At 37.6% G+C, this 15,946-nt stretch overlaps 1 protein-coding gene across 1 annotated transcript; it reads right to left on the minus strand.

The window, feature by feature from the left end:
- Positions 1-905: 905 nt before the first annotated feature.
- On the minus strand, positions 906-15,130 carry LOC105048001 (T-complex protein 1 subunit gamma). The gene is made up of 14 exons (XM_010927180.3): positions 14,918-15,130; positions 13,769-13,830; positions 10,382-10,454; positions 10,020-10,087; positions 8,469-8,538; positions 7,247-7,315; positions 7,091-7,162; positions 6,813-6,886; positions 4,444-4,721; positions 2,690-3,074; positions 2,482-2,607; positions 2,247-2,351; positions 1,564-1,638; positions 906-1,485 (listed from the first exon to the last, which is right to left on the minus strand). The coding sequence occupies exons 1-14, from the start codon at positions 14,940-14,942 to the stop codon at positions 1,294-1,296; spliced, it is 1,674 nt and encodes a 557-aa protein (XP_010925482.1). The 5' UTR covers positions 14,943-15,130; the 3' UTR covers positions 906-1,293.
- Between the last annotated feature and the right edge of the window lie 816 nt (positions 15,131-15,946).

Genomic DNA, 15,946 nt, shown 5'->3' on the forward strand with positions numbered 1-15,946 from the left:
ATTCTTTTTCCCGACAGATTTTTAAGTATGGGGAAGTTATTGTAGCCGACGATAGAAATACATTTCATGGTGAGTACACACGAACAGCTAGGTTTTCCATTAGATCCGATGGCAAACTACTTATAAATCAAGAGTACAAGCGCCCAGTGAGTTAGCTGCTAACCATGCAGATTAAGTAGCTTCAGAGAATTTACCTGCCGGAGGATCTGGAGTGAAATATAAGAGATAATCCCTAGGACATCAATAAATGAAGTTGGTTAATTTAGCTGATCCAAGTTAGCAAGGCCTGCCATAAAATGTTTATGCACAATCAAAAGTTCGGGATGCTGCTGAGAACCCAGAATTACCATATTTCTCAAACAAGCACGGGGAATCAACGAGCCCGTTCATCCTACAATCTTAAAGTTGTGGAACAGAAATCTGCCTTATGCATGATTGTGGCAAATAGGAGGAACCCATTCAATGCCAGCAAGGCATCCACGAAATAAGGCTTCCTAACTCTAGACAGCGTCACCTTCCCAGCTTTCAATTCGATCAAGCTATTCAAATGACAGCAATGTAGTCAGGTGAGTCCAGAGCTTCCAATGATGATACCAAGACCTCCCTATCAATTAAGTTTTCTCACCACCACAGCTTCAAATCTGCACCATCAATTTTGACCACATCATCCATCAGCTTACTGGTGAATCTCTAATTTTTCTCGGATGGTTCCTTGCTGGAGCAGCAGAATATTTACTGAATCAACAAACACAACTAGGGCTCCAGCAAACCAAAACCAAAATCATTTCTTTTATGAAAAAGGCTTCCAAAACCCAAATGATTTCAACTAAATAGCTAGCCCACAAATACCTGCCAGAAACCACAATGTTTCACACATTCAGATAAGCATTGTTAAAACTAAAACGTTTCCTCAACTAAAACCCGGTTGATGGCAGTTGAATAATTTTTTAAGTCTCATTCTACACAGGTGAATTGAAACTAAGACATAACCACATGTTCATCTGCTACGCTTGCACTGCAACGCACTGCTTGAGGTGGTTTCCAACAGATGGGCGAACAAACCAAGGCGAGATGAACTGTCACTGGTTCCCAAATAACAAGACATGACAATTAATCTCGGTAGTCCTCAAGGAGTGAAACTGACCCAAGAAAACAAATTTGTCAACAAAATGGCACCCAACTGAATGCTCCATTTGCTCCCTGATAAAACCTTTTTGCTGATGAGGGAACAAGCACGCACATCCAGGTATTCAAACACTCCAGTAAGCAAATAAACAAACACCTTTCAAAACTCTACTCTGGAAGTATCTGCTCATTGTCTGCATCTCCTTCTTCCTCTATCTTAGGTTTCGATGGGGTTGGGCCAGCTCCAGGAGCCTGCTTTTTCTTTATCCCACTCACAATATCATCAATCCTCAAAAGCATGCAAGCAGCCTCAATAGCTGTCTTAAATGTTTGTGCCTTAACATTGTAAGAGTCCCATATCTGAGAAAGGAAAATAGGTTAGAGAGAGAGAGACAGAGAGGTTAGGGAAGGATCTACGGGGGAGCCTGAAGCCCATACCTTTCTCTCTTTCATATCAACAATAGCACCAGTGTTTCCATCAATGCCAACCCATGCATTTTCTTCATTAGCATGCTGCAGCAAAGAAACATATAAATGGTAACCAGGAACCCATTGTTTTGTTAAGCTTTAGGCTACGAATAACTAGCATAAACCTCTCATAATGGCATCCCTCCTTTGCATGAGAGTGAGTGATGCATTTCAAGTTCAGTCAGTCTGCCAAGGTTGGGTGATGTACCACTGCCCATACCTATGCCTGTCTGCTTAACCGCATGCAACCACTCAGTCCCATACAGGAGCGTGCATTGCACAATGTAGTAACAATGCATCTACTGTTAAATAGACTCATTGCTTAAGAAGTATTGTTGAAGTGTGGGGTGTGGCACATGGGACAGAATCAGATGGAGGGAAGTAATTACGTTTGAAAGGTCATCCTATAAGCAAGAAACAGATCACGGAATACATTATTCCAGCATAAGATAATCTACACGAAATTGCAACACCACTGGCATAAGATAATCTACATGGTCTGTGCAGTTCGTGCACATTAGGATATGTTTCAGGCATCAGTGAGTGGCATCGTTGATGTGTGGTCTAGTACAGTCTGACCAAAAATCATAACTAGGTTTACTAAAAGGCAAATGCAAAATAACATCAAAAGGGGGTCAGGTTCTGCCTGTCACCTTTCCTTGGAGAGCAGTCATTGTCCGAATAACATTCACCCCACAATTTTGAGCCAAGGTTCGTGGGATAGCCTCAAAAGCTACAGCAGCAGCTTCATAGGGCCACTGTTACACAATCAGACAAATGTGCAGCACATTATCACATGAAGGATTACAAGCGCATACAAGTAACAACATTCAATGAAGTTCAGCCTAGGATAACACATCAAGTAATAAACAAGAAAAAAAATCTTACCTTCTCAATACCTTCAATCGATGAACTCTTCTGTTTCAATGCTGCAGATACTGTTAACTCTGTGGCACCACCTCCAGGAAGGAGTTTTGGGTTTTTCAATATATTCCGTGCTACTGACATGGCATCCTATAAAAGCAAAGTTAGTCAAAGCCTCAAAGGCATATCAAGTCCATAGTTTAGATGAACATGTACGGGCACAAAACAATACCTGCAAGTTTCTCTCAACCTCATTTAAGAGATCCTTACTTGCACCTCTTAAAAGAACAGTACATGCTTTTGGATCTTTGCAGTCCACAATAAAAGCAAAAAACTCATCACCAAATTTCTTGACCTCAAATAGCCCAGCTCCTGTTCCAACATCAGATTCTTGAAGCTCCTCCGGCCTATTTACAATAACTGCTCCACAAGCCTTAGCAATCCTATTGTTGTCTGTCTTCCTCAATCTCCGGATGGCACTGACTCCAGCCTTGCTTAAATAATGGCATGCAAGATCACTGAGCCCTTTTTCCGTTATAACCAAGTCAGGTTTGAACTTCAGTATCTGCATACAAAGATTCTCTATATATTCCTCTTCCATCTTCAGCAAAACTTCCCTGACAACAAGACACTTTTTAGTGCCAAACTTTTAGCAGAGCACTACACATTAATTGCGGAAACCAATTTCTTCTTAGATGATTGGATATCAATAAAGAATGTTCTTGATAATATGATGTCCTAAAGAATGTTTCTTCCTTCATAAGGATGTTAAACTATCAACTGAATTATGGACAAGACAAATGATTACGGATTAAGAACATTTGACAAATGTTATCTACAAAACGAAAAATGAATCCATCAAGGTGGCAAGTAGAAAGTCAAGATTATCTTTAAAAAAGATAGAAATTCTGGAACAATTACACCAAGTTATCTGGATAATTTATTCAAAACTTTTGCAAACAAATTTGGACGTTAAAATTCAGCTGATTGGGCCTTTTATATCCTCAAAGAAAACACAACTTGTAGATCTAGTAAAAGGTTCAGCTGATAACAACTAAACAAGTACATTTGACACTTACGATAGGCTGTATAGTTTCATTGAACAAATTCAATCCAAATCCAACTAAGCCTACTCAAATCACAATAACTAGATTAAGCATTATGGAACCAAGTTTACCTGAGTCCTCAAGTAAAAACCTACAAAGTGGTGTTAGTTACGGCCGACTTCAATAAGTTGATTGAATTAATAACTTGAATGAAGTTCCAAAATTATTTAGATACATCTTAACAAAGCTTAATGGCACTTTATTCTGAACAATATCAGGTAGATTAGTTAAAATTATGAAGCCGTCACTTGATGTTAGCACATCCCAGTAATAGCAATTACATGCTAATATAAAATAATATGATTTAGAAAAGTTCAACTAAAATTTGCATGGATACTTATTGTGTTTCTAATAAGGGAGTGTTATCTTGAATTTCAATCATCTTCCCACTACTTAAGCTTGTGCAAGCATATTGCTGTAGAAATGTCTATTATCATGTTTCAATTAATTAATTCATTATGCCGTTTGAGTTCTATTCAAAAGAAAATACATTTCTTTTCTTCTTTTTGCCAAGATTGAAGCTCACCAAAGAGCTTCTGGGTCCTTCAGAACCTAATTATTTAATCATCAAATAGCACCTTGGTGACAACATCAATACTGGTTCTCCAAATATTTATAACATTTCCCAGCCAAAAGTATAAACTTGACTTCCTGATTAGATTTTATGACAGCTGGATTTCCAAAGATAAATCAATTGTAGACTCAGAGAAAATCTTCCCACCTTAATTAAATGAGTAACAAAAAAGGAAAAAAATAATTATTGCAATGACTGAAGTCAAAACATGCTCTTTGAAGTTTGCATCTTCTACAAAAGTATGAATATGGATGCACTAGCTTGTTTGTACAAATAGATGGCATAAAAGAGCATAAAAGTTCTTACCAATCTTCTTCTTTTACCAATTCAGCATTAGTTTGATTTTCTCCCTTCTTATACTCAAGCGGGCAGTCAAGGAGAATGATACGTGGGTTCAATATTTTTCTTCTCATTTTCCCAGGGGCAACAACATCTTTGTTAATCATAACTCCTTTAAGAACCTTAGAGTCCTCCAACTGGCCACCAGGAACCTTCTCAACTTTTATATACTTCTTGATGTCCACCTCACGCATACCTTGGCCAAGGTCCACACCAACTGTCGTGGTTGAATCAATAGCAAGATCCTAGATATGATAAGATGCAAAATTATTAAACATCAATCTCAGAAGGATTTAACAAAACATACATCACCCAGGGAAAATAATAATGGATAAATCAAAGAGAATGCTATAAGGATCACACTGAACAGTTGTTCAGAAACTCAGATCAATCTGATAGTTTTATTGATATACAGCCAACCTCAAATTTTATGAAACACAATTTAAGCAATTACAAAAATCTGCCAAATGTAAAATTTTCCATGCATTACCTTTGCTACCTATAAAAATCGGTTGATGTCCCTGGATGGACAAATACTTGTAGAAAGAAACTTGCTATTTTAAACAAAATTCTTTACGTCTTACCAAAGATTGCCGACTCGGAACCGGACCCTATGCCGGTCAGTTGGCGGTACGAGTCGGTATGCCCTTGTACCGGATGGTATTGTCCCGAACCGACAAGGAAATGGGGGATGAATTGGGGAGAAAAAAAGAGGAGAATGGAGAGAGAGGGGAGGAGATGCCGGCAGTGACCACTGGAGTACCGTGGAGGCTGCCGAAGGGCCGTCGAGGCCTCCTGGGCTCCGTGGTCCTTCAGGAGAGAAAATGAAAAAAGAGAGATACAGAGAGAGGGGAGGAGGGAGGGGAGGTGGTGGAGAGGCCGCCAAAGTTCACCCATGTCTCGAGCCTACGGTGGCTGCAAAGGTGTTTTGGGCTCTGACGGCCTCCCGCCAACTTCCCTCCCTCCTCTCCCCTCCCTTCTCCCCTCTCTCTATCTGTCTCTCTTCTCGCATCTCGCGGAGGACCATAGAAATCCGAAGGCTCGGCAGCCCTCTAATGACCTCGACGGACCACCATTGGCCATTCTCTTTCCTTTCCTCCCCTCTTCTTTGTCTCTCTCTCTCCTCTCTTTCCTTCTCCCTTGCGCTGTTTTCGTCAACCTTCCAAATTGAGCATCTGAACCACATCGCTTAGCTGGTGGTATGGTTCGAGACGGTTCGGTGAACCATATATCATACAATATAAATAGAGTAAGCAGATAAATATGCAATATGTACATATACTAGAAACTTCCTTTTGACAGGCACAAAAGCAAGGACTAAACGAATGGTTTTGAGATTAAAATCTGTAAGTATGGTTATGGATATGAATCAAACATGACCACCATCCATATTCAGTTGAAAACATATAGATATGGATTGTTTACAGGCTTAAGAAAGATCTGGATGAAAAAAAGAGAGGGCCCTGGGAAAATTTATTTTTGGAACCCATTGCCTTTTACAAATTACAGAAGGGTCTTTTGGATCCAATAAGGACAGTCAAACAAACAAGGTACAAACAGGTCAGGTTGAATATGAATCATGAATTATCTTAAGAGTCCTTACAGTTTGAAAATACTTGAAAAAATTGTACATATTTACATCCATAATTTATTCAAAAATGCAAAGCAAACAGACAAAAAAAAAAAATGCAACCGGAACCTTACAGCAAATATGATGGTTTTACGAGCTGTGTAAGTAATAAGAAACTTTAATAGCTGGATATGAATTCTTCAGTTATCCATATGAAAAAGGCCCGATCAAAAGAAAGAAAGACAGAGATAATAGGAGATATCAATGTCCAAATTTAGGGTGTGAAACAGATGACAAAGGAGACAACAAAAGCATTAAATATTTCTCAAGAACTGCAACATTAAGCATTTTATATTGCAAATTTTAACAAGATCATTAGGGCTAATTAAGATATAGCAAATTCAAATTATAGATATTACCAGTAAGAAAGACAATGAGTTCCTTGCATAAGGCCTCCATACAGCGAAAAAGATGGATTAGAAGCAAGGTTCACAGTACTAATGTGTACTACCCTGTACAGGGCATACCATACAATACCAACATCAAACCAATACGGGTATAGAGACAAATAGAGTTTCGATATCTTTAACTGAGCCCCATATAGGGTTACTGACATTGCACCAGCATGGTACCAATATGGGGTATGGTATTAAGATTGCAGACCTTCATTAAATATTGGTTGCCTATGCTTGTTGTCCATATAAAGCATATGAAAACATATTTAAAAAGAAAAGCGAAAACTTGTAATTATGAAGAAAATACTCACAGCAATCAGGTCCCCGAATTGTCCAGTAAATTTTGTACCTATACAACTTTTTACGAGACCCAGCATTGTGGCACCTGCCAAATGATATTCACAAGAAAGGAAGTTAATTGAAATACTAGTTCAATACGCTACTACCCATTGGAAATGTGAAGAGTGTTTGAAAGAAGACAAAGGAACAAAGTCAGAGATAGAAGAAGAAGCTCGCATGATCCTTTTTTTTTTCATGTATCAAAACAACTTTTGCACAATACAGAGATATAAGGCATGTAGAAACTTACGGTCATTCACATCAATGGTCATTGCAATCTTGTCAATAACTGATATTGCATCCTCAAGAGCTTTATTATAAGCTGTGAGAGGCATTAAATGGTGTTAAAGGAAGAGTTTAAATGGCATAATTAAAAGAAAGGTCCTATTAGACGTCCAGAAATTACCTCGACAGATAACTGTAGGATGATAGTTTTTTTCAATGAAAGCTTCCGCAACATGAAGCATCTCACCAGCTTCAACAAATTTTCACTCAAACAATCAATAAGATATCTTCTATAGATTTAAAAAGAAGCATCCTTATTGTCACAAATCGAAAGTAAGAGATAAAATTACAAAAAAAAAAAAAAAATACAAATGTAAATAACAAGGTTATAGTTCTTAGAATTTTGCTACGATACTCCAAAGGGTATTTGGGTCCTTTTATTTTTTATCTATTTCTGGCTGTCGGATTACATATGGACCATTCAGATTTCAACTGGGTGGAGTGTCCATGTGCACGGCTGGTGCGATAAATATTTCAAAGATTAGGATTATTTTATACCACAATTAATTTTTTTCAAAAAATCTTCTTTCTTCGTGGGCCACCAGAGGGGAGGGGGGCGCTGGCGTCCCTAGGTTGTTGGGGTGGGAGAGTGCAGAGGAGCCGCAGGCTGCGAGCATGAGGGGCGGCGGCGGTGCCGCAGAGAAGCCGTGGGCCGCAGTGCGGAGGAGCGCAGAGCAGCCACCAGCACCATGAGGGGGCGGGGGCGTGGAGAAGTCACGAGCCGCAGGGGGAGTGCAGAGCAACTACGGATGCTATGGGGGTGGGGAGGCGCAGAGAAGTTGCCAACCACAGGGGCGAGGGAACGGAGAAGTTGCCAGCCGTGAGGGTGGGGGCATGGAGAAGCTGCTGACCGCAGGGGAGCTGCCGGCCGCGGGGGTGGGGGCGCAAGGAGGGAGGGAGGACGGAAGAGCTGCACCACCCCGAGGGGGTTGAGGGATAGTGGGTAGGGAGAATGGCACGGGCAGAGGGAGGAAGAAGAAAGAAAAAAATAAAATATTATTTTTAAAAAAATATAAAAAATATAAAAAATGATAATGAATAATACCTTAAATACCCTTCATAATAAAATAATATAAAAGAGCACGGTAGCAAAACCCATAGTTCGTAACCAATCCTCTAAATTGACAAGGAGGACAGATAATCTAGATAGCAAAACTTCCAATATTGATGGAGCGGTTGCATTAATGAAAAAAATGAACTAAAAAAATATATGATACATTGACTATAATAGTTCCCTGTTAAATCCAAATAATCTAATGATTAAGCTAGTCTGCCGCTAGAGTGAGGTAAATGTTACCAAAGCACTTCATTGAGGAGACATGAAAAACATGCACGGAACATACCAAGAACAATGACAGATGTTGTGCCATCTCCCACTTCTTCATCTTGTGTGCGGCTTAGTTCAATCATTGACTGTCAAATTGCAAAGCACAGTTAAGAATAAGTGCATATTCTTTTAAGTATAGCACCTCTGTAAAAGATCTTGCACACACAAAAACCATAAGAGTTGTAAGAAGCAACAGATGAGAGTAGATCCATAGCATGCTAGCTATCAACCAAAACTGAATAAGCATATGCAAGCGACAAATAATTTTTTTAAAAACAGGACCTGACTAGCTGGTTGAACTGTCAGCCAGCTAGGTGCAGTCTAAACTAATATATAAAACAGTTTCGCAAAACAACCAGTTTATCTTGTTACAACCAGAAAAACCACCAGCTGAACTGGTGACTCATTTGAACCATTCTAGGTTTAAGTGGATCAGCTGGTTTTTCTTAGATACAAGATCTCTTGACTTATAGATTAGGGTTCAGTGATATTCTTCCATGGCTACAGCAGCAGATGGCTGATGGTTACACCAAGACCACCTCTTCTATCCCTCCCTCTCTAGCTTCCCTTCCAACTCGCCAATGGCCTCCCCCATTCCAATCCTCACTCCTGGCTTCTCTCTCTAACCCCCACTCCTGCCCCTCCCCATCCCTCCAGAGTCAGTTTCTGCTAGCAGCCAGTGACAGGCAGCTGATCCACACCACCTGCCACCACCACCAACCCTCTCTCCAGTTCAGCCTCTGCTGATGGCAGTGGCTTAGCCCGCATCCCCACAACACCCCCCCCCCAACCCACAAACCAAAAAAAAAAAAAAAAAAAAAACACCACCAACCACCACCGAGTCTGCTGGATGTTTTCCCTCATCTGCCCAACCCCCCCTCCTCTCTCTCTCCCCACCCCCTTCTATCACACACACACACACACACACACACATGCACAATGCTGCCTCTTACAAAATTAATTTTGACGGAAATATAATCTGAATGACCTTCCATTTGACTTCATTATTAAGAATCAATACTTATTTGTTTTCTTTAAAAAAAGGGGCCATATTTTGGATTTGGGAACATCATATTATTTATTCAGCGTCTTTCATTATCTACTCTTTGCTAAGAGCAGAAGATTATTGAATTCAAGATGCTAAAGTTATTAGACCTTAGATGATAGCAGCAGGACAACTGCTTTTAACAATTAGTAATCTGCCATATACAACATTGACATATATTGTGTTCTTACCATGATTATTGTTTCTAATGTAGTTACCATCACTTGTTAAAAATCAACATTATATAAGAACAAATGATGTTGTGCATTAAGATGATGTTACAATGATAATAAGGAGAAGTAATAAATTCAGAGTTTTCAACTAATTTTACTAATTCATATAAACTAAATAATGATTAATATGTTTATTTTGTCATTATGATGTCATGGTTCAACCTAGTTGATACAATGGTTGACCCACTACCCATGACCGGTCATTTTTCAGGTTCGATCAACGGTCTGCAATTTAAAACATTGTGACAAATTAGAATTATATCAGCCAAGCATAAGTGGCATAAGTTACCTTAGCAGCTGGATGGGCAAGATCCAACTCACGTAGGATAGCATTTCCATCATTAGTAACAACAATACCTGTTACAAATCAAAATTATTTGATGAAAAAAGAAGGTGAGGTTAGATAAGTAGAGAATATCAAACAAAAGAGTAAAAAAGAAAATCTACAGCACAAGAAAGTGTGACAATTCTTGGAGTCTTGCCTCGACCAAGGACAGAGGTACCTTGATGCAACAAAGTATGAAATTTGCTAAGAAAAAAAAAAAGCATGGTCTTTGAACGCAAGATAGAATCATTCTTGATAGTTTCAATTGACAGACAAATCTATACTAAAAATATACAATTTTAAAAAGTCAAGCATCCATCATGCACCTCCACCAGCATCAAGAAGCATCTTCAACATAGACCGAGGACCCAAAGTAGTACGGATTATGTCAGCCACAGCCTGCATAGTAAAATGCATGAAGATTAATTAGATGATACATCCTGAGAACAAAGTCACAACCAAGCCAAGTTTCAAGTTTAAATTTAGAAAAGAAGTAATTTATAAAAGATGCTCTTCTCGAAAGATAATACCATAAAACGATTACAAGCAAAAGAAAATTTGTCACAAGATTGACACATTAAATTCCAAACACAATGACATTACACACCATTTCCATAACAAACAAACCTTATCCCGCCAGCTTTGTCTAATCATCCATCCCTTAAAAAACATAAACTGACTGAAAAGCAGTCCAAATCATACTCATCAAGTTTATTAAAATATTCACGTATTTCTTTCAGCCTAGCCAAATCCTCACAAAGTTAACTTTTAGTTATGAGTACATGTCACTCAGCCTCACCAAACGACCTTGAAATCTTTAACCAAGCCATTTCATATGATCCCTCCTCATGTGCACCAATTTACTTTTTTAATGGTTCTGTATTCATTTTAGAATTAAGTCCATAATTACAAACATCCATACATACATATGCACAAATATGCATACATAAGTATGTGAGATTTAATTTTCATCATTCTACCCATTTGTACAGTCATAAAGCTAATGTACACAGAATAGTTGAATCAAAGATTCAATATACTTCAGGGATAAAGAGACTACGGGATATAAGAATGATGAGACCCTCTTAAGTCTTTTAAGTTACCAGTTAGACATTTTTATTTGTTGCATTTACTTTATTAGCGGTGGTCAGTTTTGTGTGGTGGTCAGTTCTGTGAAGGCACTCTAGGCGCTTGCCTAGGCACTCAGGCAAGGCAAGGAAGCCCCTAAGCACCTCAAAAGTCCCCAGGCAAGGCAAGTTTACTAAGGCAACACCTAGGCAAGCGCTTTGGGCAAAGCAAGGGGTATTTGGGCAAGCTCCAGACCAATATCTAGCAATATTGGTCCTATCACTTTTTTGCCTATAGAGCTTTATTAACTTTACTTCAAGGGTTATTTTGGTCTGTTGAAGTCCTTATAAATAAAAGGCTAATCTAGGATGTTCAATAACTTAATTTTTTGCATCATGTTTTGTTTAGAAACACCAAACATGTTTTGGGAATTGGTATTTTGCTATCATGTTTCAACTACGAAGCTACTAAAGGACGTCCAATTTTATTTTGCTGATTTTTGCTTGAAAACATGATATGGGAAGTGGCACTTTTATGTGTTGTTCTTAAAGATGTGAAACATGATATCCAACATACAAGATAATTATGATTTTTTATTTTGAAAATGGAAAAACAAATCATATAATGCTAGTATTGTTTTTAGATACATATAGTATTTATTTCTAAATACATTTATTTAGCTTTTTTTTTTTTTAAGTTAGAGCCTTGCTTTCTTTAGGCAAGCACCTTTTTGGCACCTAGCACCTCAAGCAATACAGGGGTCCTATAACCTTATGGTCACCTTTTGCTTTTGAAAGCCTTGGTGGTGGTAGTTAGCTTTCTTGAGAGTCATTTAACAAACACCTACTAGAGAAGGTGGCTCGACCTAACAAAAAATGATCGTAGCAATAAATGAGAGAGATAAAAAGAGAAACAGAAGGATGAATAAATGAGACAAAACAAGAGAAGGGAAAAGAACGGGATGAAGGGAAGAGAAAGAAAAAGACGAGTGGGATGTGGTCCGGACACATCAAAATCTAGGATTGTTGCTACGTCCAACAACCTAAACATTTCCTGACACTCCTTGACAATTCAAATCAGCAAATCATGATATCATTATGATTACATATTTTCTTTTAACACTTATATCTAAAATTTTTCAGGTCTAATATAACATTAAAAAGGTTTTATGAATTCTATCGAATGATAAAGCAGCACAAATTATTCATTATGTAAGCATTCAGTTCAACAAATTATTCATTATGTATACGCATCTGTGCATGTTTATAAAAATATCTAATATAATACAGATATTTCCCTATATCAAAAAATCCCATGTATGACTCTTTTAGACACTTGGACATTGGACACCTGGGCCTGTGTCCAGGTAATATTGGACAAGAGGGGCAACTCAAGGAAAAGAGGGAACAATAAACAAAGAGACAGCAGAAAACAAGAGCAATAGAAAGAGGATATTTTTCAAAAGCTCAAGCACACACTTCATTCATAAAATTCCCTAGAACGCAAACCAAATTTGTCTAGCTCCGATCACCCTTTCTAAGACAACCCAAAACCCTCAGAGGTTGTTAGTATGATACCATTAAGAAGTGACATTTTAGAGATACCTAAGTAAATTGTTATTGAGCAATGATGACCGCAAGAAATCTACCTCAACATAACTCATAAAATCAAAAATAGGGTTCTCAAGGCAGCTAGGCAGTTCTTAATCAGTAGGGGCACTTTGATTGCCAATTTTTCCTCAATGCATGGCCAAACTACCTAAAAGCCTACGTGATAGGTTGCTGAAAATGGAGAAAAAGCAGCTCAGGAAGAGGATGAAAGTATAGAACTTAGAAAAGCATGCAAGCTACTGATTGGTAATTATGACAATGGAAAGATGGTACAGGTCCAACAAAAGAAGCAAATGGATGGTTAGCTGAGTGGATAGAGAAGGCTCTTTCACGTCCATCTACAAACCCTTGTTTAGGAGAAGGAAGATGGAATAGAGATTATACTATGATACAAGCTGACCTCTTTCATTGATGCTACCATGAGACAGAATGAGAGCAAATGCTATACAATAAGAAAGGTGAAGATAACAAATTTTACTTCGTCATTAGTTACTAGAAAATCCATAATGACATTGTATGGGCACAGTTATGGCAATATTATATAAAAACTTTAAATAAGTATATTAACTTAATTTATAGATGTCTTGAATCAAAACTAGCTGCTTATATTTGCCTGGTCAATATTTTGCTTTAAAAAAATAAATAATAAATTAACAACTAGACAAAATGATAATTTTTCATATAAATACATTTATAAAAACATCATGATTAGACAAGAAATGATTAATTATTTCTGATAGTCAAAAATAAAATTTATACACCATCAAAGATGAGGCATGAAGCATGTATTAGTCAATAGAATAAAGGTGTTCCATGCAAAAGAGTGTTTTGAATGTAACAACTAATCAGAAAAAGTTAGATCTTGGACTATGCAAACTCAAAAATTAGCATAGAAGCACACAAATCATTAATTCCACACATCTCCATGCCCAAATGTAAGACCAAAGCAACCATCTAATATCCCACAATAAGGTAATGAAAAGTATTGGCATATCTGCAACCAGCAAACAAACAGAAGTTGTGATGTATGCTCACCTTAGAAGCTTGGATGTTGGCATGATGCACCTTACTTCCAGATTCCCGTTTTAAAGAATCTTCTGCTCAACAGTGTTAGCACAAGTTATCAGAGACACAATGCAATAAAGGAAATTGGAGGTTTCCAAACAACTTTAGAAGAACAACACCCAACAACTTTGGAAACAAAAGGAATGAAAGAAAAATCATAAAACAGAAGGCAGCTTAAGCTAACACTAAGACATTTGCAAAACCAGGCCACTGGAGCAACAATACAACATTTGAGCCAAATGCGACAACGTAGATATCATGCATAGCTAGCAAAGCAATCCAAAATCAGTCATTTCATATTATTTCTTGAAGGAACTTGTTTGAGTAACAAGATTTATTTATCATAGGAAAGGGAAAAGAAATCAAAAATAAGCATACTAGACGGAACTTTTGTTGCATTACTCTATCCCCCCTCAGCCATGTGACTTGATTCAATTCTACCCCGTAAACCTTAAAAACCTAGGTTTTGTTGAGATTTCACAATCATTGAATGCCATTGATGAATATTTCTTCCTGATGATGAGAACTAGTCGGCATTCGTCACCATTCACTTCTACAAAACTCTGAGAAAAACGAGGCCATAAAATGTGAGGGAAAAAAAAAAAATCTTGTTATTCCAATTTCAAACCAGGATAAGAAATTTTGGCGTGGCCAGAGAGCTTTGCAACGCCCTAACACCTCTCCTCGTCGGTGCATTCGAATCATTCCCCGGAAGTCAAGAAAAAGAATAAGAAATCAAAATTAAAACCACATTATACTCGTTTTTAATCGCACAAAAAGGTTCATTTTTATGCAGCAGATCGGAGAGTTTCACGCACCCTGGTGCAAGAAAACCTAGACACCAGATTTCCCGATCATCCAGCACTAAAACACCGCTCATCTTCAGCAAGAAACATGCACATCAAAAACCCTAGCTTCCAAGCAGGCAAAAAAAGACCGTGGGGGAAGAGAGAGAAAGAAGCCATGGGAGAGAAGTCTTTCTCCTCTATAACTATGATAAAAGGAAGCCATTAGAAGGAAGCCATGGAGAAAGAAAAATATTGCAATAAAATGTGAGGAAAAACTTCTTTTCCCATTTAAAACCTAGACAAGAAATTTGGGAGAGTAAGAGGGGCGTACTGAGGACGAGGACCGGGGCGTGCATGGCTGGAGAGAAGAGAGATAGATTCCGAGAATGGTCGTCCTTCGCGAGGCGATGCCTAAAATGGCAGCGTTCGTTCTTGGGACGGCGACGCCCGGGTAGTCTCAATGGTTCTTGGCGTTCTTCGGAGCGACAGAGAACAAAAACCCTCGCCCCCAGTTCCTTGATACCCTTATGCTCCACTCCTTTACAAAGTGGGAAAACTAATGAAGGGCTCGGGCAAGCATCACGCACAAAGCGCGTGAGAAGATGGACCGCTTCGGTGTTTGAGGAAGTGGACACCGGACCAGAGCGGCTTGTGTCGGGTCGATAGAGTCTCCTAGCCCGGTGGCTCAAATTTCTGGCGACCAGCCGCGACCGACCGGACGATTGGTTCGTTCTTGAGACCGCTCGTTCCGGTTCATTTAACCTTCCCAGCTGCTATGGATGTTCATTTGTTGGCATGATGAAGAGGATGGACGGATGTGGTTGGGAGTCTAGAAAAAAAATAAGGCCATTGTTGCGTCGGGATGAAGGAGCATTTTTTTTTTAAATAATTTTTTTAATTTTTTATAAAATTATTTTTTAAAAATAAAATTATGATGTATTTGATTGATCATAAAAATATGACTTACTATAAAATAGTTTATATGTGGATGAGTACTTATTTTTTTTAAAAAATTATATAAAATATCTATTATATCTTTAATAGATATAAAATAATATATTTTTTCTCATAAATTTTATATAAATATAAATATTATATTTATATTAATATTAATATAATATTAATATATTATAATATAACATTAGATCATAATAATTTATTATGTTGATCTAATACTAATATATTAATATAATATGAATATTTTAATATAATAAATTTATTAATAAGATATAAATATTATATTATATTAATAAAAATATTATATTAATATTAATAAAAATATTATATTAATGTAAATATTAAAATATAATAAATATTAATATTATATTTATATAAATAATAATATAATATTATATTACTA

The sequence above is a fragment of the Elaeis guineensis genome, chromosome 2, assembly GCF_000442705.2.
Source record: "Elaeis guineensis isolate ETL-2024a chromosome 2, EG11, whole genome shotgun sequence".
Taxonomy (NCBI): domain Eukaryota; kingdom Viridiplantae; phylum Streptophyta; class Magnoliopsida; order Arecales; family Arecaceae; genus Elaeis; species Elaeis guineensis.